This window comes from Moschus berezovskii, chromosome 10, assembly GCF_049115385.1.
Source record: "Moschus berezovskii isolate FMDL1 chromosome 10, NW_MosBer_1.0, whole genome shotgun sequence".
NCBI lineage: Eukaryota > Metazoa > Chordata > Mammalia > Artiodactyla > Moschidae > Moschus > Moschus berezovskii.
In genome coordinates this window covers 83770106-83795326 of record NC_142469.1, presented here as the reverse complement: position 1 = coordinate 83795326, position 25221 = coordinate 83770106, and the positions used below count along the sequence as shown (strand labels likewise).

Below are 25221 nucleotides of genomic sequence, written 5' to 3'. Positions count from 1 at the left end.
TTTCCTTCCTAGGGCCACCAACTTTGTTTCATGGGCATCGTGCACAAGCTCCCAAGTGTTAAATAACAGAGAACCAAATAAGAATCTAACGCCTATTTTTTTTCTAATTTTACTTTTTAAAAAGGAAAATATCAAAGATATTTCCAGGCATTAAGGAGTTTAACATTTCTGTAGTTTTATTACAGGAAAGTTATGTAACAAGAGCAGGTCTATGGGTTCTGATTCTCTGGAGAATCCTGATGAGTACATGGTCTGTGAGTTTCCTAAGAGATAGATTTAGGGGTCAGGCTACAAGGAAGCAGGGTTCTAACATCTAAAGGCTTTGATATCCCTGGGAATGTGTTTATCAAGACTCCTCCTGGAGAGGATGCTTATGGTTGGGAAGAATAAGCTGCTTCAGGGGGTGGGGGTTCTGCTAAGAGGCATGACTAAGAGGTCTACTAAAGACAGAGGGCAGGGACTGCATAACTGCCGGCCTTTCACTCTGCTAAGTGAGTCTAGGGCAACTTGGCAGAGAGGACGTGGCCCCAGCGGTCCTCCGTTTGCCTTTCCCTGCACTGTGCTGTCCTGTAAAGCCAGGGCAACAAAGTCTTCCAGAATATCAAGTTAACAGGGCAGCACACCATTTGCTACTAGCAGAACTTACAAGTCTATTTCTCCTAACAGTCTCCACGGTGACTTTGTGTTAGGGGTGGCATCCCCAGCCTTCAATCATCAAAGATAGGTGCTTTTCCAATGGGCATGAAATGGCATTTTCATAGACATCAGTTATCTGAATGACAATGCAATTTTCAGTATTTCCTGAATCCATATTACTTCACTTAACCAAGAATGTACGTATTCTGAATATAGTACAGGCAAAATTATTTTTGCTTGACTAAAGAACTAGCTTCAAAGCCACTTTTTTTTCTTTTATGAATTTGAATCTCAACTAAAAGAAGAAAAAAACCATTTTTAGTTTCACCAAAAAAAGTGTCCTAGGCTCTTTAGGTTATTTTGGACAGAATACAAGTATTCAATTCTTTCCTCAAGAGTCAACTAGTGTTACTCTCATCAGCATGATGCCACGTAATCCACTAATCAAGTAGATTCAGTTCAGTTCAGTTCAGTTCAGTTCAGTTGCTCAGTCGTGTCTAACTCTGCGACCCCATGAATCACAGCACACCAGGCCTTCCTGTCCATCACCAACTCCCGGAGTTCACTCAAACTCACCTCCTTCAAGCCGGTGATGCCATCCAGCCATCTCATTCTCTGTTGTCCCCTTCTCCTCCTACCCCCAATCCCTCCCAGCATCAGAGTCTTTTCCAGTGAGTCAACTCGACGCATGAGGTGGCCAAAGTATTGGAGTTTCAGCTTTAGCATCAGTCTTCCAATGAACACCCAGGATTGATCTCCTTTAGAATGGACTGGTTGGATCTCCTTGCAGTCCAAGGAACTCTCAAGAGTCTTCTCCAGCACCACAGTTCAAAAGCATCAATTCTTTGGCGATCAGCTTTCTTCACAGTCCAACTCTCACATCCATACATGACCACTGGAAAAACCATTGCCTTGACTAGACGGACCTTGGTTGGCAAAGTAATGTCTCTGCTTTTTAATATACTATCTAGGTTGGTCATAACTTTCCTTCCAAGGAGTAAGCGTCTTTTAATTTCATGGCTGCAATCTGTTACTAACATTATGAAACTACAAAACACCCTTTTAAAAATAAAAATCCATGAAAATGAAGTTCTTAGGAGAAATGACAAATTTAAAGCTTTCCAGGTTAGAATTATCATTACTGATTATGAATTTCTTAAGCACATTTCTCAAACTGTACAGTGAAGCAACAGCATAAAAATACCACAGTAATTTTACCTTTGTGAGTAAACTGTGTGTTGCCTTCGGGTCACTTTTTGTCAGCATGACATTTCCTTCAAAATGCTTGCTCTTTTTACTACATTTCTTTAGTAGAAAATATGACAAAAATTCCAGAGGGTTGTCCTGAAAGATTACCAACACCCCCCCAAAAAAAAGAATTTTTATTTCAAATGCAGGTCAACAAGAGTGCAGCAGATATGAGAACACATTTTCTAGTAGCATTTTCAGCTTTCTACCTAATTTACAAGTCTAGAAAACAAAGTAACTCTTATTTGAGGCAGTAAATGGGGCTTTCTGGTTAATCTTGGTTCTCAGCTTATTGTCACAGTTCAGTGAGGATGCCAAGGTCCTGTGGGAGGGTCTCAAGGTCTTCAGAACCACTGGCCTCTTAGCCAGAGGAGGAAAGGGGACAGGACAACTTGGTGTATTACAGGGGAAAGAAGAGAGCCTCCAAGCAGCAGAATTCTTGGGGAAAACACCCTGGTGAGACTCCCAAATCTGGTTCCCTCTCAGGCTGTAGGTTTGAACACCATGAAAAGTATATCATACAAGGTTATTTTAAAATACTTTGGTGGCATAAGTACCATGAACCAACATCAAACATTGAATAATTCTTTGGTGTTTGAGAACAGTGCAGAGAATTCCAGGGCCTCAGGATTGTCCCTGTGAACATCCCTGATCATATTATCAGCGGAATTCTCCAGGGCCTTTATTGCTGGGCTGTGAGAGGGCTACTGCACTGGAGAGTTGAGTCTTCAGAGAAGAAAATCATGGCTGCAACTCCTCAGGCTCCACACTGGGCCATGAGCCCTGGAGATGTCTGGTGCTTACCCAGGAAGCCAAGCTGAAACCATGATGGATAAGGAGAAAGTGTCCAAAGGCAATGTTAAATCCCCCACAAAGTATAATTACTACAGTGGGAAGGAAGGATTTGAGAACTGTTTCTTGGAAAACTACAAGCCTTATACAGCATCAGGTATGTCAATAATACCCCATTCCTGTCCTGTTCTCAGCTCCCCTGAACTGAGGGCTGCAACAATTATTCCTCCTTATGCACGGGGATTTGCTTCGGGACCTCTGCAGATACCAAAATTCTCAGACACTCAAGTCCCTTATGTAAAATGGTGTAGTGCTTGCATATAACCTAGGACATTCTCTCATATACTTCGGTGTGTGTGCCCAGAGGTTAAAGCGTCTGCCTGCAATGTGGGAGACTCAGGTTCGATTCTCAGGTCGGGAAGATCCCCTAGAGAAGGAAATGGCAACCCACTCCAGTACTCCTGCCTGGAAAATTCCATGGACCGTGTAGCCTGGTAAGCTACAGTCCGTGGGACCGAAAAGAACTGCACACAACTGAGCAACTTTGGCTTTCACTTTGTGACCCCATGGACTGTAGCCCACCAGGCTCCTCTGTCCATGGAATTTTCTAGGCAAGAATATGGGAGCATGTTGCCATTTCCTACTTTGGGGGATCTTCCCAACCCAGGAATCGAACCCAAGTCTCTCGCATGTCCTGCACTGGCAGGCTGCTTCTTTACAACTGCACTACCTGGGAAACACCCCCACATACTTTACATATTTATTTATTCATTTATGTGGCTGCACCAGGCCTTAGTTGCCACACATGGGATTTTCAGTATTTAGTTGCAGCTCTCAGGATTTAGTTTCTTAGGCCCGCTGCATTGGGAGTGCAGAGTCTTAGCCACTGGACCAGCAGGGAAGTCCCTCCCATATACTTTAAATCATCTCTCAATTACTTATAGTACTAGTACAGTATAAACACTATGTAAATAGTTGTCAATGCATGGCTAAATTCAAGTTTCACCTTTCGAAACTTTTGGGATTAAACAATACATATGTATTTAATTAGCCACTCCAGGTCTTATTTACTGCATGTGGGTTCTACTTTCATGACCAGGGAACAAACTTAGGTCACCTGCATTGACAGCATGAAGTCTTAGCCACCAGGTGAGTCCCTGGAATTTTTTTTAATGAATATTTTCAACATGTGGTTGGGTGAATATGAGGGTGCAGAACCCATGGTTGCAGAACCCAAGGATACATAGAGTTGACTGTATTTTATTTTCCTAGAGCCTTTCTATGATATTAGGGCAGAGTACATTTTTATACTGCCTCCCCTCACTGTGTCCTAGTACGTGGACTGACTTTTCTGGAAGAGCATTCAAGATTTGCTTCTGATTTTTTTCAGGCTTTCTCTAAACTTATCCCCAACCAAATTATTGACTTGCTTGCTTCTGTTCTGTTTTCTCTTTCCCTTCCTCTCTCATCTAGCCTTCCTTGCCTTTCATCTATTATAGCTGATTTCATACTTTCTCAGTTTTTCTGCCATACTATTAATTGTTTTAATTGTTGAATAATGTTTATGTGAAATATAAGCCACTAAACAGGTTTTTTTTTAAGGAGTCACTTCTGACTTAAATTAATCACAAGATAGAACAGTGTACCATATGATTAATATCAAATAATCGAGATGATTTTCCTATATGTCTATTTTTGTGTAATAATACATCTTGGGTTCAGACTCTTTCAGTGGCTGTTTTCATAAACCGATGCTATTTCTCCAAGGTATTGTGTCCTAAAGGATGAAGTGGTAAATGCACACTAAAATTTAAGTTTGGGGGGTTTTGTAGCTTATTTTATTCAAAGGAACACTTACAGAATTTTCTTTTGAAAGTTGTATCAATCCATCTGCCAGAGCTTGTACGATTTCTTGGTTATTCAGAATGTTAGCCACACTCATGGTGTCAAATACAAATTGCCCTATAAATATAAGTCCATATGCTTTGTAATTAATTTATTTAAGAGATCAAGAAGAAAACTCAGTCGTTACAGTTGCTTGTTAGTGGATAAAAATGCAGACTAAGAATAAAAATTATATTATGCCATGAAGATTATCAAGATAAAATAGAAAATGAGCTGCTGCTGCTGCTGCTAAGTCACTTCAGTCGTGTCCGACTCTGTGTGACCCCATAGACGGAAGCCCACCAGGCTCCCCCGTCCCTGGGATTCTCCAGGCAAGAACACTGGAGTGGGTTGCCATTTCCTTCTCCAACGTGTGAAAGTGAAAAGTGAAAGTGAAGTCGCTCAGTCATGTCGGACCCTTAGCAACCCCAGCATCTAAATGTGTAGCACATAAAAAGTACCCACCCTGACAAAGCTGATATTGAATAAAATTTATAAATTGGACAGGGAAAGAACATGTAAAAATAAACCTTATAAAGTTTAGATTCTCAATTCCACCAAAAGTTCTTCCATATTCTGCATTATCTTTGTGCTCAATTCCATAAATATTTTAAGTCCATAGGGAATAACATACAAACATACATACAGACACCTATATTTTAAAACTATTTTGAGCAACTTGCATTGATTTGAAAAGCAACGTTTTTCTATTTGATTTTCATGCCTTATGACATACATGATTGAAAAACACTTCTACTGTTAATCTTTTCATTTATCTCTCTAATCGTTAATATCTTTGAAAGAACAAGGAGAAATAATTTCTCCTTGTTTTTAGCCTCATAACAATTTTTAAATATTAGCTGAACATCTACTAAATATGGTAGAGTTCAACCAAAAAGACAAATCTCTGCTTTATACAAAGAGATATGGGCATATGTTGACAGATAAAATACCTGCATGCATGTTTGTATGTTATAGCTCTTGTGTAGACAGAGCAAGGCAGAGGAAGGGAATAGAGAAGTAAGACATAGATATATAATGACTTGACTGGTACAGTGCTTCAGTGACATGTGAAGTTAGGGAAGAAAATGAGTTGGCAGGTAAAGATGCAGGAAAAACCTACTTAAATACATTTTTTAAAAAGTACTTGATTTTGAAGAACTGACTGGTTTAGATGAAGATCTAAAGTTGAAACAGGACATTGTTTCCAAAAGTCTTTATTGTGATAATTGGATCATGAGTAAGAAGTGTAACTGTGAAAACAAATTCAATAATGTCCAATAGGCCTGTCCATGAAGTCCATCACCAAATTAAATATTTTAGAAAGAAAATACATAGAATTTAATTATAGAACAATATAAGTAATGGGTGCTGTGGTCTAAGAGATGCTTAACTGGGATGTTGGTGCTTAACTTTGAGAGCAAATTGTAGAGGGAAAAGGACAGAGCTCTCTGGCTTAGCAAAGTGAATTTTGCCAAGGTAAACAACTGACTGACAGAATTAGTAAGATGGTAAAATTTGAAACCAGGAACTAGCTTCAGCATTTTAAAGGTGAATATATTTGTTCTTAGTGGATATTCATGATATCTGAAAGAAGCAATGAAAAACAAAGACAATAAACAGTTTTTTACTTCTGCATTCCTACATTTGTATTCACTCTGGATATGTGACAAGCTTCATAATTAACCAGCAACAGAAGTAGCAACAGTTCTTACCTATCATCCTGCCACTGATGTTCTTCTGCAACTCCTTGAAGAGAGGACTTAATTGTTTCCTTACTGCTTTCAAGGTGTCTTCCAGGAAGTCGGTGAGGCTGGACCATGTCTGCAGCTTTGATTCGCTGAAGTAGATGGAAGGGGGTACCGTATCCCACTGTCGTCCCAGCCAGTCACTAAGAACTGACATTATTTTCTCCATTTAGTATCACAGACTTAAGCTCAAATGAAAGAGTTCTTCTTGTTTACAGTATGGGAAAAAAATACCCTTAATTGTATTTATATCAGGCTTATTACCCTTTCTCATTAGAAGACTAAGATAAACACCCATAGTCTGCTTTCAAAGGTAAAATTAGAAACTCAAAAAGGACAAAATGAATAATTTCAAATGTCTATCTACTCTTTGATAGATAAGATTGACATGTTACACTGTATTTGAAGTAAAATTAAATAGCTGCTGGATTTTTGCATCAAAAGCAGAATAGACTTTCAAATAAGAATATACTATTTTACGTTCACATCCTAAAAAGTAAAAATACAGGAAAACCACATTTTATCTGGTTTCCCCATCATGTCATCCAAAAGTCATCTCCATTGGAGCCAGCCCTGCATCTTATTTACATCATGTCCAGCTGCTCTCTCTCTACAGATATCTCTACATGTACTGAAATGTGTGCTTAAGAAAGTTTCTTTCCTTGAAAATCAGTGACTGAATGACACAGGGCCAAGGGAAATTAGATTTTCTGTCCTAAATGGATAGTTTCATTCTTCTCTCCACATTTTTTTGCTGATAAACATGAAACTATTTGTAACATGTTCTTCTAGACTAAGAAGAGTAGGAAAAGGAGGAAGAAGAGACAGAGGAGAAAAAGATGAAAACCCATTTTATAACTGCAGTGTCTACACCCTGCTACCTCTGCGAGGCTGATTTCCTCCCTGCATGGGGCCAAATATGCTTTCATTGAATGCTACTGCTATGTAAACTAAAATTAACAAGCAACTTCTGCTACAAAACTGTATTAGGTCAGTGTGCTTTTTGTTGTATCATCATGAATATTCTCCCTTACAATCTCCCAATGATGCCAGCTTTCCTGTCTTGAAAGGCACTTAGCATTCAGGATTAGAGAAGTAATGCTTTTTATAGTTTTACATCACTCCCATCCCTGTTTGATAGGAAGTGAGAGAGTTTTAAAGGGGAAATGATTAACATTATTATAGCAAAGCAATTTCACTCTCGTTGGTCAGCCAATGTTACATTTTGATCCAATAGTTGCAGCTTTAGTATCTAAATGAAATTTTGCTTTCAAGTGTAATTTCTCTTTGTTCTTCCTCTCCCTTAAGGCTACTGCAATGAAACTTGAGCCAACCCCTTCACTAGCTCCTTATAGCTCCAATTCATTTTTCCAAATGAAAGCACATTGATAATGTTTTATGAAGAAAATTGTTCTCTGTACTTAGCATTTCTCTAGATCAGCTACATCTTTGTTTAAATATTAAAGCTGGTATTTTTGCAAATGATGGTTTGAAGCAGATATTTGTAATAATTCCCTTCTAAGCAAATATCTGAGTGATGAGAAATGAACTAGTTTGGGAAGTGACAGCACTCCTTCAGAGTAGGAATGAAAGGCAGTAATTGACATTGCCAGAACCAGTATTATTAGCTGTGTTTTGTCCTTGGTGATCCTGGAGTTGGTGGGTATCATTGGACATGGTGGTCAGCACCCATACACACTTACGATGTTGGTAAGAGCCAGTGGCAATCCCAGTGGGAGCAGTAAATAACGTGCCAGTCAGTTGAGACAGCTGAGAAAGAACTTCTATTCCTGCTTCTGCACAGTCAAAAATACTTTCATTAGTTCACTCACAGGTTTTGCCATAACAGTTAAATACTACTTGGAAGCACTAATGAGCTGGCCAAGAAAGGTCACTTGTAGGTCTTGTCTTCAATGCAAATCCCTCATGGAATAGTCCATCAACGCTTTACAGTTCATCCCTCAATGCTGACGTCCAGACACTTCATTCAGGAGGATTGACAACAGGGTGGAGAAAGAGGGATGCAGTTTGACCTGGTGCTTATTTTCAAATTTGGAATTAGGCCAAAGACAGAAAAGTCTACACAGATTTTCTAAAATAGTCTGACTCGAAGTCTCCTACAAGAGGATAGTTTTAAAACTGTTAAACACACAGTGGAATACAATGGTCAAATTTTAGCATTAATTTTACCCCTTCTTCCGTGACACAGTATATAGATCAAACTACTTCAAATGAAACTATAGTTAATGCATTTTAATTCTTTGTGGTCCAGGAGTAAAGGATTACTCTTAAGTTGTTTCAGTTGCTTGCAGCAAGATGGTTGTGGCTGAAAGATTGGGATGACTGTCACTTATTTGTATCTAATGTTTCCAATGACAGATCAATGAAATTACACCAAGTTCATAAGAGTACCTAAACATTCATAGTCAATTGATTTCAACTAAGATGTAAATAAAATCCACTGGGAAAAGGATGGTCTTTATAAGAAATGGTACTGAAATAATTTGATAGCCATGTGTTTTTTAAAAAAGAACTTCAATTCATACCTGGCATTCTATTTTTTTTAAAAAAGCATAAATCAAATGGATCACAAACACAAATGTCAAACTTAAAACTGTAAATAATTTTGGAGAAATTATAGAAGTGATCTTTGGTTAGGTAGAGTTTTTAGATATGACATCAAAAGCATAATCTATAAAACATAAAGATTGATAAATTAGACTTTATCAAAATTAAGAATTTCTTGTCTTCAAAAGAAATTCGTCAGAGAAGGAAAAGATAAGTCATAGAGTGGGAGAAAATATTTGCAACAACTTTCCCAGAATATACAAAGATATCTCAGTAAAAAGCCAAAAACCCTAATTTTTAAAATGAGCAAAAGATTTGAATGGACACTTCATCAAGGTGGACAAATGGCAAATAAACACATGGAAAGAAGCTTAGCATCACTGATCATTAGAGAAAATGCAAATCAAAATCATGAAGTGATATCAGGACACACTTCAGTGGCTCAACTTAAGAAGACTGACCTTACCAAGTGTCAGAGTGTTGACTAGCTGGAGTGGAAATCTAAAATGGCATAACCACTTGGGAAACAGTTTGGCTGTTTTTTTTAAGTTAAACATACACCTATCATATAAACCAGTGATTCCACTCCTAGGTATTTATTTACCCAAGAGAAATGAAAACATATGTTCATAGCAGCTTTGCTTGTAAAAGTCTTAAACTGGAAAGAACTCAAATATCTATCAACAGGTGAATGGATAAATTGTGGTATAACGATACAATATAATCATTCCCAGTAGTAAAAAGGAATGAACCATTAATACCAGCATGACATCGATGAATCTAAAATATCTGGAGTGATGGAAGCCTGACCAAAAAAATGCACTGTATGATTCCATTTACAGAAAATTCTATAAAATGCAAACTAATAAATTGTGAGATCAGTGGTTGCTTCTGGTTGGAGTGGAGAAGCAAAGTGAGAAATCACAAGGTGGCAGGAAGAAACTTTGGGGGATGATGAATGTGTTCATTATCTTGACTGTTTTATGGTTTCACATGGCATGTAGACATATGTCAAAATGTATCAAATGACACACTTTAAATACTTCATGTCAACTATACCTTGATAAAAGTGCTTACAATTTCTAAGTAATGCCAAAGAAAGAATTTTAGGTTTCTGGCTTATCAGTAACTGGTGAATAATGCGATCTTAAGTGAGAAATCCTGGGAAAGGGGTGGATTTGTGATACAAGGCCATCAAGAATCTGTTTCAGGTATGTGAACTTTAAGATGCCTATTAGCCACGCAAACTAAACACCCACATGAAGATGTCAAGTAAAAGCTAGATGAGTTCACAGCTGAGAGATTTCAGAGATGGAGACATAAATTTGGGAGTCTTCAGTATCCAGATTGAACGTAGAGTCATAGGAATAAGTGAGACTCACTAAGGGAAGAGTGTAGTCATGGAAAATAAGTGAGTCTGGGATCAAGCCCGGGACACATTTAAGGGCCTCACCGAAGAGAAGGAGCCAGCAAAGGAGACTGAGGGGAACAGACTGCTGAGGGAGGAGGAAACAAGGAGAGGGCGCTATTAAGGAAACCAAGGGAAGAAGGAGAGTTTTGAGGAGGAGGACTCGGGAGGACTCATCCACCTCCAACGCCATTGAGAGGTCGGGGCAAGGTGCGGATGGAGAAGCGACTGCTGGATTTGGGCACGTGGGAGTCATTTATAGTCTTCCAAAACCGGCTTTGGTAGACTGAGACCACTTGGGGGAGCTTGGGAGGTGGGCAAGTGAGAGGTGAGGAAGGTAGAAGCAGTCAGCTAGATCAGGGATCCCCAACCTCCCGGCTGTGGACTGGAACCTTCTGTCAGATCAGTGAAAGCATTAGATTAGAAACAAAGTGCACAGTAAATGTGATATGTTTGAATCATCCCAAACCCCCCACTTCTGGTCCATGGAAAAACGGTTTTCCACAAAATTGGTCCCTGCTTCCGGAAAGGTTGGGGACTTCTGAGCTATACCAGTAGTTCTCCAAGTGTGGCTCTGGGATCAGCAGCAGCAGCATCACCAAATTTTCAGCTCCTATGCCAGACCTGAATCTGAAACACTAGGGTGAGATCCAGAAATGTGGATTGCGACAAGTTCTCTAGGTGAGTCAAATGCATATCAAAAACTTGAGAACCATTGGTATAGTCAACTCATGTGAGAGAAAGTTTATGGTCTCTCAGCGGGGAGGGAGAGTGGAGGAGTTACTACAGGTGTTCTTGATCTGATAGGATTAATCCAATAGACAGGACTGAGGCTCTGGGAGTGGATTTGAACATAGGAGTGATGTCTTGAGAAGGTGAAAGGTGGTGCAATCCACTGTCCAAGTGGAGTAGCTGATGTTTGATTCAAACAGGGGTGCTTCTTTCACCATCACAGAAGGGAAGACAGGATGAATGTGAGAGGTTGGATAGATGGTGGTTTTTGTGGTGGGAGGTATATTAAGGGTTTCCTTAGGGAAGAAAATGGTGAAACCAACAAGTGAGAGAGAGGGTTATTGAAAGATTGATTAAGAGGAGAAGGGATGACAGTTATTAAAGAGTGGGAAAATGAATTTACCAAGGAAATGTGGTAGGATTGCTTATCAGAGCTCCAATGCCATTTGGTATTTATGGCATTAAAGTTAGATCAGTAAGAACAGTTGTATTACTCTTTTCAACAGTCTTCAGCTGCCTCTGCACTGGCAGGCATAGATTATGCAGAAGGTTGTGTTCTAACTGGCACTGCTGCTGCTAAGTCACTTCAGTCGTGTCCGACTCTGTGCGACCCCACAGACGGCAGCCCACCAGGCTCCCTGGTCCCTGGGATTCTCCAGGCAAGAACACTGGAGTGGGTTGCCATTTCCTTCTCCAACTGGCATTGGGATTTAGCCAAATAAAGTGGGGTTTGGCCAGCAGTAAAAGAAGTTCAGGTTCTTTGCAAGAGAGATGATAATGACAATCCAGTAAATCTAGGTTTAATGAGGAAGGAACCAAGGTCAAAGGCATGGTGATGTAGAGTGAGTAGGTGGGAGTATGTGGATTGGAGATCCTCAGGCAAAGAACCGATAGAGTGGGAATGTTTGAGGACACGATTTGGAAGTGGTACTCAGAGAAAAATGGTTAAGATCAGGATTTCAGAGGTGGTACAGCTACAGGGCTGACAGGCTCCAGAGTGATTCCTGAGGTGGTGGAAGATTTTTAACTGAGAAGCCAGGGCCTTCTGACTGAACCAGGGTCTTGATGGTTCACCCAGGAGAAATTATATTTGATGAGAATTTCAGGGATGACCTGGGGGCCCAGAATGGCAATGGGAAATCTATTATTTGCATACCATTAAGTTTCACTTGAGACCATTTTTGTGTTACTAAATCTGTTCTTTTCCCCTTTTGCCCATATTCTCTTTAACTTTCAATTCGTTACTTTTTAACATCCTTTTTTTCCACTACTGCCGTTAAAAATTTTGTTTTGCTCTCATTTTAAAAGTAATACTAGTTCACTACAGAAAATAGAGACCAAAAAAAGATCAAAGAAAAAGGAAAATATAAAAGAAAGGAAAACTCACTAATATTATCCAACTATAGTCAGCATGATGGTATATACGCTTCCAAACCCTTCTTATACACACACCCCACTACCACCCTCCCTATCACATACAGAGATTTTAAACACTGGGGTCACACCTTCCACATTCTTTGTAACTTACCCTTTTCAAATTTATTTTAAAAGAAAATTTGAAATAACAGATCTAGAGATAGACAGTGTTAATAGTGTTCTATATTTGCCCCTAGAGTTGTATGTCCCTATTTTCTAGATAATTGAGATTATATACTTGTAGTAATTGTAAAAACTATTTTTTTAAACAATAATTTGTACTTCATTTTCTTTTAAACTCCTTCCTATACTTCCTTTGCCTAGAGGAATCCTGCCAGAGTCATGCTTTGTATGTAGTGAATAGTCCAATGAAATCTAAGGATTAAGAACTAAATTTAAGTTCCCTAAGGAATGGGTAGCAAGAAACAGTTTGAGAAATTTTAATTCCACACTTCCTTTCCCATGGTCTGCTTGGCTAAAAAACAACAACAAAAGAAATAAACAAAAAAACATAGCCCATGAATTCATGAAAGCAGAGCTTTTATGTTAAATATGGCTGATATTAGACAGACACCTAAAATGAAAGTTACCACACTCATCTTTACAAGGCACTTCACCATTTTTAAATACTCCAACATTTAAGTATTTTATATGTAATTTGATATTCACAAGTCCAATAAGGTAAGGTGCTATTATCCTAACTTTCATATGAGGAAACAGAGACCTAAGACCAAACAGAGGCCTAAGACCACACAGCTCAAGTCACATGAGAGGAATTCAAGTCCAGGTCCCTGGTCACCAAGTTCATGCCCACTCCTTCCAGATTCTGAACCCAACAGGGAAAGTTTCCTCATACAGGCTGATCATGGTCCCAATGCTGGTCTGGCATTTTCACCTGTACTGTGGAGGCTGATTTTAGTGTGTTTTCCAGAAGCTACAGAAATAATTTTTCTGGTTGGCTTTTACCATGACTATTTCTTTAGGGACAGGTTCCTCTAACCACTAACCTTCATGTCCTTTCCCCCTAAATATCTGAGTCTGTGAAGTATAAGGAGAAAAAATAAATGTAACTTAGTTATTTGAATTGAGGACATTTTACAAATCCATGAAATACCATCACAAAGTAGGTATGACCACTACCTTTCAAAACTGACCTGATGCTCCAAGTGGTACAAAGAGGTCCACATGACCCCCTTCTTCTTTGGGGGCCACACAGCTTCCTAATTTTTCCCAGAAGTCTCTCACTTCAGGCCTCAGTAAATTTTTAATACCAATTTTATAGCCTGAGGGGGAGGAAATCAAAATGTCACATTAACAGAAGCTCTTAGCAGTTTGTGTTGTGAAAACATAGAGGTTCAAAAAGCCAACATCTGCTTGTAAGGCCAAGATCTGCAGGGCATCTCTGCTTCCATGATGGCCCCATGTTAGGACCACAGAAGGTACCACTGGACTCCAACATGACAACACTCTCCTCCTGTCCCGGATTTATTGGACACTGAGTGCTTAGGTTAAGGACACTGTGTCTCTGCTTCCGTGGGGCAGCAGTGTGAGTTACCAGGCTCACAACGTGGTTGATCAATGGCCAGTCAAGTCCTGGGACTTTGCAACCAAGTTCCAAAGTGGAAATGTTTCCCATGATTGCCAATCAATAAATAAGTCCTCGAGAGCAGAAGTAAGGCTCCCAGGCATGGGAAACGTCACTGTACCTTTCACCTCCTGGGAACTGAATGTGATGATTCAGCTAGTCCACATGTGTCTGCACCGATTTCTAAAGGAGTCCTGGAGACTGCCTTCCTAAGCCCCAGTAAAGAAAGAAAAGAGTAAGAAGGAACTCCTCCTGTCTGATTGCTTTGAGCTGGGATATCAGCCTCCTTAAATTGTGGACAAACACTACCTCAGTGCAAATTTTCCTTCCCAATCCCCAGTCTTACCTTGGAGTAAGTTGATTTCTCTGCTATCTCCGTCACTGAATATTCCCACACTCTGTGCCGTCTGCCCATCCAGAGCTTTTTCTATGAGATAAAGTAGGGTCTCCAAGGTTAGACCACTGTGTTCATACACCACAGAAATGATACCTGCTCTAACACTGTTCGCCACCATCTAGAAAACAAAACCAGACCAGTAGGAACCAAAGCCCATTACTTTAGGATGTGTTACTCACTCAGTCATGTCCAACTTTGCGACTCCATGGACTGTAGCCCACAAGGCTTCTCCGTCCACGGGATTCTCCAGGTAAGAATACTGGAGTGGGTTGCCATTTCCTTCTCCAGGGGATCTTCCCAACCCAGGGATCGAACCCAGGTTTCCTGCATTATAGGTAGATTCTTTACCATCTGAGCCACCAGGGAAGCCTGTTACTTTAGAATACTTCTTAATAAATTAAAAACAGTGACTATGTAATCTGTGAATTTTGAAGACTATTGTTTTTCTTCAGAAATTATAGGAGGAAGATGATAAGTTTTCCCCGTCACTAGTTTCTTTTTAAAATTATTTTGTTTCTTTTCTAACGGGAAATTTGAGTGCATTTGTAACTCCACCACTCAAAGAAACACTAATGAATTATTTTCTTCCAGTTTTTTTATCTTTGTACACACCCATGCACAGTGACACATACACTAAAGTAATAAAATTATGTAATTTTGTAATGGACTTCTTAAATAGATTTTGTTTTCCTTTTAATTATAAATTTTGGAATGATCAATATTGGTAAATATTTATTTAGTATTAAATAAATGCTAAAACCACTGTTCTTTGAATTCAACAACCAAATAAACTTTTCACTTTGATAAAGTTAATTCCTTAGCAGCAGTCAGGTTGGAAAGTCATTGAAGGCACTGATTTTTTCCAAAACCTCATGCCACGTTCTGGAGATCACAGTTCAACTGAATAGAGAACTACCACGTGGTTTCATGGTTTTACCTAAACCTCCATTACATTCATAGTCAAATGAGTAAGTCTGGCATAGTCTTACATAAAAAGACAAACAGGATCATGGATTTACTCAATTCCACTTTATTCGCTCTTACTCTGTCATCAGTTATCCTCTGTGCCCAGCATGAGGTATTTTTAAACATTAGAGAAACTATCTATGGCCCACATGGAGATCAAACTCTGATCTTGCTTTCATATGGATCCATTAAGCTAGCCAGTTGTAAATGATCAAAGTCAATTCCTAGATGTTCAACAGTGAAGTGATTTCATACCTTGAAAGCAACCATTTTCTTACAGATAAGTTTTTTGCAAGAACTTCCTAAGTAAGCCAACAAATACAGTCTACCAATGCCATCCCTTACATATATGCCTATGTGTGTATCAATGCATGCATATGTACATATACATGCATACTCATGTATATATGTATACATGCTTCCTATGTCTTCTTTGTGCTTCTTTTTTCTTTTTCACATTAAAATTTAAAATATATAACTTCATTATAGGAAGAGCATATTTTCATTTAAAGTCACCTTCATTAAGTAGGTCACAAAACAGATTTCTGACAGTTTTCTTTTTAGAGATGCTGGTTACAAGATGTTATTAAATTCCTTAGTCACTCCAAAGAAATTTTAAAATAATTTGTATCACTTTGCTTTTTTGTGGATTAGGGGCAAAAAATTGAATTCAACAAAAATTTATTGGACCCCTAAAAGCAAGGCAGTTGGGTCTTTAATACTTTAAAAAAATAATTTTGATTTATGGTTATATTTATTGCTTCTGATTTTTAAAACTGTTTGGGTCTGTACATTTCCACTTAGATAAGACAGCTTTCCTTTTAGGAGATGAATCATTTTCATACACATGGTGACCAAAAGATTGCCATACGTCTACTCTAAGGGAGATTAAAAAAACCCAATTCAGAGAAGGGCTGGCCTCCTAACCCACTGTACCTCATATGCAGGAATCCGAGATGATATTAATATGAAGTGTGGCTGGAGAGCATTTGAAGAACCACTGTCATTTTTATAAACTCCACGCCAATTTTTCTTTGACAGTAAAGGATAGGAATGGCATCCAGAAATATTGCTTCTATAAGGAAAAGAGGGGAGAAAAGTGAAGTTTTTATTTTTTCTAGTTTGACTTTGATAAGTGAGCACCACTGTGTCCTTTGGCATCAGTTCTCTGTACAAGGCAAGCGGCTTCAGGACCTCGGTCTCTCCCTGTGGTTTTCTGGGATGTCAGCAAAGGGGACTCCTGGGTGAGTGGGGCCAAAGCTGCCCACTGGGTGTCTCTTCCTGTCTTCATGGAATGCTATAACGTGTTCTTGGAACTTACTTTTGTAGGGCACTTAAAACCAATGTACTGACATACTAAAGGGTTCAAAACAACATTTGAAAAGGAAGCAGCCAAGATATTTTAAATTTCCCTAGTCACCTGGGCCTCATGGTTTTTTCAAATAATGTCCATTATTTCTACAGTCGCCTCATCCCTACCACCATTCGGATATACTTACTCCATTAAAAAAAATAATTCTGGAAAAATGTTATTTTTGCTCAATAACTTTATACAGAAAAACTGCTACATCCACAATATATCTTCTTTGCAGAGTTAAGAATATTTGAAATGTAAATTTTGAATGTTACATATTTACTTCAGAAAGCATGTTCAAGACCACTGTTGTTGAAGACTAAGGAACTATTTCTATTGCTATTTTATAGGGTAAGAGTGATTTAATTATACAAGACCACTGCATGTTAGCTAAATTATTCTAGAATGAATTTTTGGTATCATGGGAAGGTGCTGAACCTTCAGCAGGTGAAGGTTTGCTTACCGCTTGGGCAAAGATTCTAAAGATGACAAAACAAGCGGTTTCTCCAAAGTTTTGTGTAATCCCACTCGATCCCTCGCAGTCTGGGAGAGACGTGGTTGGCATTTGGATTTGAACAATCTAGAGCAGTGTGTTCCACTCACCCAAGGGGGTCGAACTCTGAACAACTCCTCTGAAAAACAAACAGCAGCAGGCTTGGCTGTTTACTTCAAGCTTCTCCCAGCCAAGTCTACACAGATAAAGCCATCAGAATTAAAGCTGTACCAGGGCAGTATTCCAGATGGCACTAATTCCAGCCATTTTACAGACTCTCTTTGGTTCTCTTATCCTCTCCACTCTGTAGCTGCAAGTTACCAGTCACTTCAGGTCAAGAAACAAAGCTCAGAGAATAAGCAACTCTTTTCTTGTAGAAACCAGTTCATCAATTTGTAGGCTTCACATCATTTTTGCCTTTCTTCTTGGCTTCAAGTAAATTTCCCATTTGTTACAGTCTCAGAGAGGGTGAGTCAGTGAAAAAGCAAGATGGGAGAACTCAGATCAGATTTGCTAATTACATACTGAGAAGATCAGAGGGCTTAGCTGAGAGCATGTCTCATCCCTACTCCTTTTTCACCTTAAAAAAAAAAAATATTCTTCTGGCTTCCATTTCCATTTTTCCTATGCTGTCACCAATACTAATTCTTCTGAATTGTCCTGAATGTATTTATTTGCTTTTGCCTGTGTTTGTGCTTCTCTCTCATCTTTAGTCTCACAGAGGCACTGGCATTTAACTTTACATATTTCATTGGAAATCTTTTTGTTTTTCTTAGTTAATAGTAAAGAACAGAGAGCTTTCCCTGACATACTTTAAAGAATGCCACCTATAGGCTATTTCAAGAAGACGGTGCTATCCTCTTCTGTGGGAATTTGTATGTAAACCCATTGGTTTCCACAAAACTCGGCTAAGACACAAAGTTGTGAAATGCCACTCACTCTTATGTAGTGCAATTTTCTCCCAAATGATTTTCCTTAGGCACTTTTCTCTTTGCCTCTCCTGTAGCTCTTCATCTTCTGTTTTGGGTTCATTCAGAGTTCCATAAACAGCAGCAGCTTCCCTAGGCGTTAGCCAATCTAAGTTGGACACACAAGCAATGTAATGGTGTTTCCAAGCACCGTACTCATTATCTGTTGGCGTATAGGGCAGAAACCATCCAAACTTAATGCATTTGGGCATCCATAAGCAATCCTTCAGAAAAAGAAATGATAAAGATGAGTTGCAAGGACCGTTTCCTAGTAATAATCTTTTTAGGCACATAGATAATTTTTATTACATTGAGATTTTTAGTGCAGTTGACTTGTCATCTAAATTTGATTCTGATAAATAAGATGCATACCTTACTCCACAGGAAAAATATTATTTGATGAACATGTATATTTTATATGAATATATGTATTAGTCATCTTTGTATATTTACTCAATGCTCCCATAGCATATACACCAGATTCTGAGAATTCTGCTTCTAGCGATGGTATGGTTATTTGTGTAACACCAACATTTGCACTGGGAACAAATTTGATTGACCCATATAATACTGCCAATATGCAACAAGTTTTGAGATATGAAAACAGCAAACTTCATGTGGCTTTATCTAATGAAATATCTAGACAAAATACTATAAAACAATTACTTAAGCTTCCAATTCAATAAGGACTTGTATAACCAAGACCTTAGAGGAGGGAAACCCAGAAAAGTAATATTCTGATTAAACCCAGAAAAGTAATATCCTGATTCGGTCTCACTTTTCACTTCAAGACACTTGACAGTTTCAAAGCAAAACTAAGGCTGAGAAGCAGAGCAGGAAGTTATGACTGAAAGATTTAGAAGATGTTAAGAACTTCTTAACATCTTGTAAGGATTCTTGCAAGGAAGAGAGAAAACATTCAGAGCCCACAAAGGGGAACAGCCTTGGTAATGACACCTGGTTTTTAGCTGAGATCCTTTTCAGTAAGGATGACAAAGAATTAGGTTGAAACTAGCTTTGAAATACCTCATTCTCTGATTGGATTTAAATAAGCTATTCCGAGCCTAACCAAACGCCAGAAGCAAGTTCTCTCTGGAGGAAAATAACATCATCTGGAGACTCAAATTATTGCATCAGTTTTTTATACAAAATATTTGGTACTCAACCAAAAATAGCAAGCACACAAAAAAGACAAGAATTGTTTGTTTCTTCTTTTGTTTTTTAGCAAATAGAGACCCGCAGGAGATCCAAAAGTTGTAATTATCAGACACGAACTTAAAAAAAAAAACCTTGTAGTTAATACACTTAAGAAATTAAATGGCTGGGTGGAAAATTTTGGCAAAGTAATCAGACCAACACTCTAAAACTGAAAAATATAAAAACAAATATAGAACTCAAGGGACAAGTTTAAAAGCAAATTAGAATCCAGCTAAAAAGATAATTTTGAACTGTGGTATTGGAGAAGACGCTTGAGAGTCCCTTGGACTGCAAGGAGATCCAACCAGTCCATCCTAAAGGAGATCAGTCCTGGGTGTTCATTGGAAGGACTGATGTTAAAGCTGAAACTCCAATACTTTGGCCACCTGATGCGAAGAGCTGACTCATTTGAAAAGACCCTGATGCTGAGAAAGATTGAGAGCAGGAGGAGAAGGGGATAACAGAGGATGAGATGGTTGGATGGCATCACTGACTTGATGGACATGGGTTTGGGTGAACTCTGGAAGTTGGTGATGGACAGGGAGGCCTGGCGTGCTGTGGTCCATGGGGTCGCAAAGAGTCGGACACAACTGAGTGACTGAACTGAACTGAAAAAGATAATTAGTACACTGAAAGCTAGGCCAGAAGAAAAATCCAGACTGAAACACTGAAAGCCAGAACAATAGAAAACACACATAAAAGAATATGAACCTTATGGGACATGGTGAATCAATGTAACAAGTTGAAACCCAGAAGAAAAAAAGAAAAAGTGGAGCAAAAGCAATATATGAAGAGACAGAATCTGAGAGCTTTGCAAAGTTGATAAAAGACATAAAATCCCCAATTTATAAATCAGTGCAAAGTACAAAACAGGATAAATACACACATACACAAACACACACACACCCCTCTGTGCATGTTGCTCAGTCACAAAGTCGTGTCTGACTCTTTGCGACCCCATGGACTGTGGCCCATCAGCCTCCTCTATCCATAGGATTTCCCAGGCAAGAATACTGGAGTGGGTTGTCCTTTCCTACCCCAGGGGATCTTACTTGCAGAAAACCAAAGACAGGAAAAGATCCTAAAAGAAGCTAGAGAAAACAGAAACATTACCTTTTAAGGACCAACAATAAACTCCCCTACTTTTCAAGAAAATTATGAAAGCTAGAGAACAATAGAACATTTTCAAAGTTCTAATAAACAATTAATTGCCAACCTAGAGTTCAAATTCCCAGTGAAAATATCCTTCAAATTTGAAGGTGAAATAAAGACATTTTCAGACAAAAACTAAGAGAATCTGTCAGTAGCAAGCTGTACTAAAAGAAATATTAAAGGAATTCAGAAAACATTGAACCCTGTAGGGAAATCAGAGATGTAGAAAGATATAAAGTACAACAGAAAAAGTTTACTTGTAGATAAATATTGACTATGTATTAAATTAAAATGTTGTTATAAATATTCATGAGGTATGTGTATATTTTATATACAATAGATATTATAAAATATATTTATTATTATATATTTACATATATATTTTAATGTATGTGTATTTTATATGTATGTATGTGTAAAATTAAAATGTTTGAGAACAAAACCATAGAAACTGAGCAGGGAAGCAAGTGGAGTTAAAGAGTTCTATGCTCCTTGCATTATCTCAGAGGTAGTAAAATAACCCTAGGATAAGTGCTATAATCTCTATGGTAGCCATGAAAGAACTGCTAAAGAATTTACAATTAATCTAAGAAATATTTAAGTTAATCCTAAAGGAAGACAGAAAAACAAAATATAAAATAGTAAATAAAAATAGTAAAATGGTGGACTTAAGCCCAAATGTATCAGTATTTACATAAATGTGAACAGACTAAATGATTCCAGGTAAAAGGTAAAAGCCAAAGATTGTCAAAAAAAACAACACTACCATATTCTGTTTATAAGAATGTTCCTTAAGTGTAAGGACAGAGAAAGGTTGAAAGTAAAAAAAGAGGAAACACTATACCATGGGAACACTAAACCTGGATTCACAAATGCTATAAATCCAGGGCTCACAGATGGCTTTTCATGTGGCCCCTCCATGGAGAGCCAGGTATTCTGTGAGATCAGAATATCAATATATGTCCATCCTGGAAATTTTGTACAAGTTAAAGGAGTAAATTATTGATTTGTATTTAAAGTATGCCGACTATTACATTCCATTAAGTCTTTTAAAAGTAAAGAGATAAACATCCCAGAGGCAGAATTAATGGCAGCAGATGTAGAAGATCTAGTTTTATATTCTTCATCAGAGGTTAGCCAAAGAGGGAGCAGTTAAAGGTGGGTTATCATGACTAAAACAATATCATTTAAAACCAAATCTTAAATAAATTTTCACAAAATATTGGACTTCTTAAGCAAGATAAATTATTTTCTAAATAACTAAATTGAGAATTTATAAAGATGATCAGAATTATATGAATTATTAGAATAGTGTATACCCCCGACTAATAAAATAAATTACTGTATTTAATTCCCCCATTAAATATAATTCCTGATAAAAAAGTTCCCTATTTTTTTCTCTTAAGGATAAATGAATTATGGTTCAGACACCCTCAATTATTATTTTCAGGGAAAGAAGCTACCCTCATTGCCTCATTACAGATGACAGTTGCATCTGAGTCCTATTACTAGAAGTGACAAATGGTAAACCTGTTCAGTTAAAAATTTCCAGGGCCAGCTGACTTGTGCAGCTGCACACAAATCTTTTGGATTCAGAAAGGAAAAGATATATAGAGAAATGAAGCGTGGTAACACTGTAGAGAAATCCACTTTGGCCACTTGCATCCTTTCTGAAAACCAGTCTTGGATAACCCTAAAAGGAAAAATACAGAAATTTAGTTCAGAACACTAATATTTTAAATTGATTAAAAATCTGGTATAAATATTGGTCACTGTTCTTTCTCTAATGTTCTACCTTTAAAAAAATTAAGTCCTAAATAACATATGGCTAGATTTTTAAGAATACTGTATCCATATTCAATGATCCATTCTAAAGAGGAAGATGAATTATCAATACAAAATTATATATTATCAATATCAATCAACATCTAAAATTCACAGGGGAAAAAAACTCTGAAATAAACATGGTTGTATACAATGTAAATCTGGGTTTTTTCTTTACCCAAATTCAATAAATCAACAGGTCCTGTCAACTCTACAAATAGACATCCCCCCAAATATATGCCCCAACACAGCCACTTCTCTCAACCTCCACTGCCTTTTCTTTGTTCAGAGAACCACCACCTCTCTCCTGGGCGAGTGCAGCCACCTCCTGATTGCCTCACTGCTTCCACTCCAGTCTTCCTAGAGCCCATTTTCCACACAGTGGACCAAGTGGTTTTTAAAGATATTAATTAGATAATATCACTCAGGCAAGTAAAAGCCTGCAATGATTTTCCAAGGCAATCAGAATAAAAACTTGTAGCTCCATCACACTTCATTGTGAAATAGTATATGTCTTCCTCTTGACAAAGTAAGATTGTCTACACTCACTACTTTAACATGGGATAGAGATACTAGCCAGTTCAATAAGGGAAGAAAATAATAACAGGTATATATATTGGAAAGAGAGCAGTAAACTGTCTCAATTCATGCACCATGTATGTAGAATCTATAAAACTATTTAAATTAATTTAGTAAAAAGTTTTTGATAATTTTATATTTTTTAGATGTTTATAGAATCTATAGCAACATCCAATTTTATATTCCTGATATTACTAATTCACATTTTCTCTCTGTTTTCCTTGATTACTCTTCCTTCCTAGGAGTTCATCAATTTTGTTACTATTTATAACAAACCGGTTTTTGTTTTCGTAGTGTTTCTCTATTGTTTGTTCAGTTTCTATTATATTGATTTCCATTCTTCATCAATTCTTTCCTTCTACTTACTTTGGGTATAGTTTGCTATATTTTTCCCCCTTAAGGTGGAAATTTAGATTGTTAATTTTAAATTGTTTTTTTCTTTAACAAAAATATTTACATTATATTATCCCTCTAAGCTGTACTGCAGTCCATTTTAGCTATGTCGTATATTCATTGTCATTCAACTTGAAATATTTTCTAATTTCTCTTGTGATTTTAATTTGATCATAGGTTATTTATAAGTGATGTTAATCTCTAAATATTTGGAGATTTTCTAGATATCTTATTTTTATCAATCCCCAAATTTATTGCATTGTTGTTAAAGAATATACTTAATAAGATTTCAAGAATTTTGAAATGTTTGAGTCTTAGTTTGTGGACCAGGAAATAATGCATCTTGATAAATGTTATTTTGCTCATAAAAAACATATATTTGGAAATTGTTGTGTCTAGTTTTCTATAAATGTTAGTTCTAGGGGAATGAGAAGATTGCTCAGGTCTTCTATATTCAAACTAATTTCCTTTTCTTTGGTTCTATTCTGTCAGTTTTTGTTTCATGTAATTTCAAACTCTGTTAATTGGTACATAAACATTTATAATTGTTGTGACTTCTTGATGAATTGTTACTTTTCTCACTATAAAATGCCCATCTTTATCTCTCTGGTAACATTTCTTGTCTTGAAGTCCATTTTGTCTAATATTAATGTTGCCATCCTACTTTTATATGCTTACTATTTGCATAAAAAGCAGAGACATTACTTTGCCAACCAAGGTCCATCTAGTCAAGGCTATGGTTTTTCCCGTGGTCATGTATGGATGTGAGAGTTGGACTGTGAAGAAAGCTGATCGCCGAAGAATTGATGCTTTTGAACTGTGGTGCTGGAGAAGATTCTTGAGAGTCCCTTGGACTGCAAGGAGATCCAACCAGTCCATTCTAAAGGAGATCAATCCTGGGTGTTCATTGGAAGGACTGATGCTAAAGCTGAAACTGCATTACTTTGCCCACCTCATGCGACGAGTTGACTCACTGGAAAAGACTCTGATGCTGGGAGGGATTGGGGGTAGGAGGAGACGGGGACGACAGAGAATGAGATGGCTGGATGGCATCACCGACTCGATGGACAAGAGTTTGAGTGAACTCCAGGAGTTGGTGATGGACAGGGAGGCCTGGCATGCTGTGGTTCATGGGGTCGCAACGAGTCGGACACAATTGAGCGACTGAACTGAACTGAACTGATTTGCATAATGTATAATATATTTTCCTATTCTTATACTTGGAGAAGGAAATGGCAACCTACTCCAGTACTCTTGCCTAGAAAATCCTGTGGACAGAGGAGCCTGGTGGGCTGCTGTCAATAGGGTCACAAAGAGTTGGACATGACTGAAGCAACTTAGCATGCCTTGGAGAAGGAAATGGCAACCGACTCCAGTATTCTTGCCTGGAGAATCCCAGGGATGGAGGAGCCTGGTGGGCTGCCGTCTATGGGGTCATGCAGAGTTGGACAAACTGAAGTGACTTAGCCGCAGCAGCATTCTTATACTTTACCAATAACTGCCTTTATATTTAAAATGTAGGGAATTCTCTGGTGGTCCAGTGGTTAGGGCTCCATGCTTAGGGCTCCTTTGTAGTGGAACTACAAGGGGTACGAGTTTGATCCCTGGTTGGGGAACTAAGATCCCACATGCCCCATGGCATGGCAAAAAAGAAAACAAAGTCATATTTAAAAGTGTCCCTTGTAGTCAATATACAGTGAGATTATCTTTTTGCTCACTTGACAAACACTCTCTTTATTTGATGGTTTAGTCTGCTTATATTTAATTTAATTATTGTTATATGCTCTGTTGCTAAGTCATGTCCAACTCTTTTGTGACTCCATGGAGTGTAGCCCACCAGGTTCCTCTATCCATGGGATTTCCCAGGCAAGAATATTGTAG

The 25221-nt window shown here is 38.0% G+C and overlaps 1 protein-coding gene across 6 annotated transcripts in view; it reads right to left on the bottom strand.

Annotated features, from left to right (window-relative positions):
* ECT2L (epithelial cell transforming 2 like) overlaps positions 1-25221 on the bottom strand; it is an 85762-nt gene that overhangs the window by 23738 nt on the left and 36803 nt on the right. For 5 of the 6 annotated variants that reach the window (XR_016038446.1, XR_016038447.1, XR_016038445.1 and 2 more), the window contains exons 1-9: positions 18167-22013; positions 17198-17366; positions 16317-16455; positions 14364-14532; positions 13587-13715; positions 8012-8104; positions 6276-6458; positions 4535-4638; positions 1855-1980 (exon numbers count right to left, since the gene is read on the bottom strand). Coding sequence is in view for 3 of the 6 variants with exons in the window: in XM_088840783.1 (XP_088696909.1) it covers positions 1855-1980; positions 4535-4638; positions 6276-6458; positions 8012-8104; positions 13587-13715; positions 14364-14532; positions 16317-16455; positions 17198-17366; positions 18167-18488 (1434 nt within the window). In the remaining 3 variants the exon portion in view is untranslated. Of the gene's footprint in view, positions 1-1854; positions 1981-4534; positions 4639-6275; positions 6459-8011; positions 8105-13586; positions 13716-14363; positions 14533-16316; positions 16456-17197; positions 17367-18166; positions 22014-22074; positions 22238-25221 lie in introns of those variants that run through there. The other variant, XM_055433788.2, reaches the window with a different exon arrangement.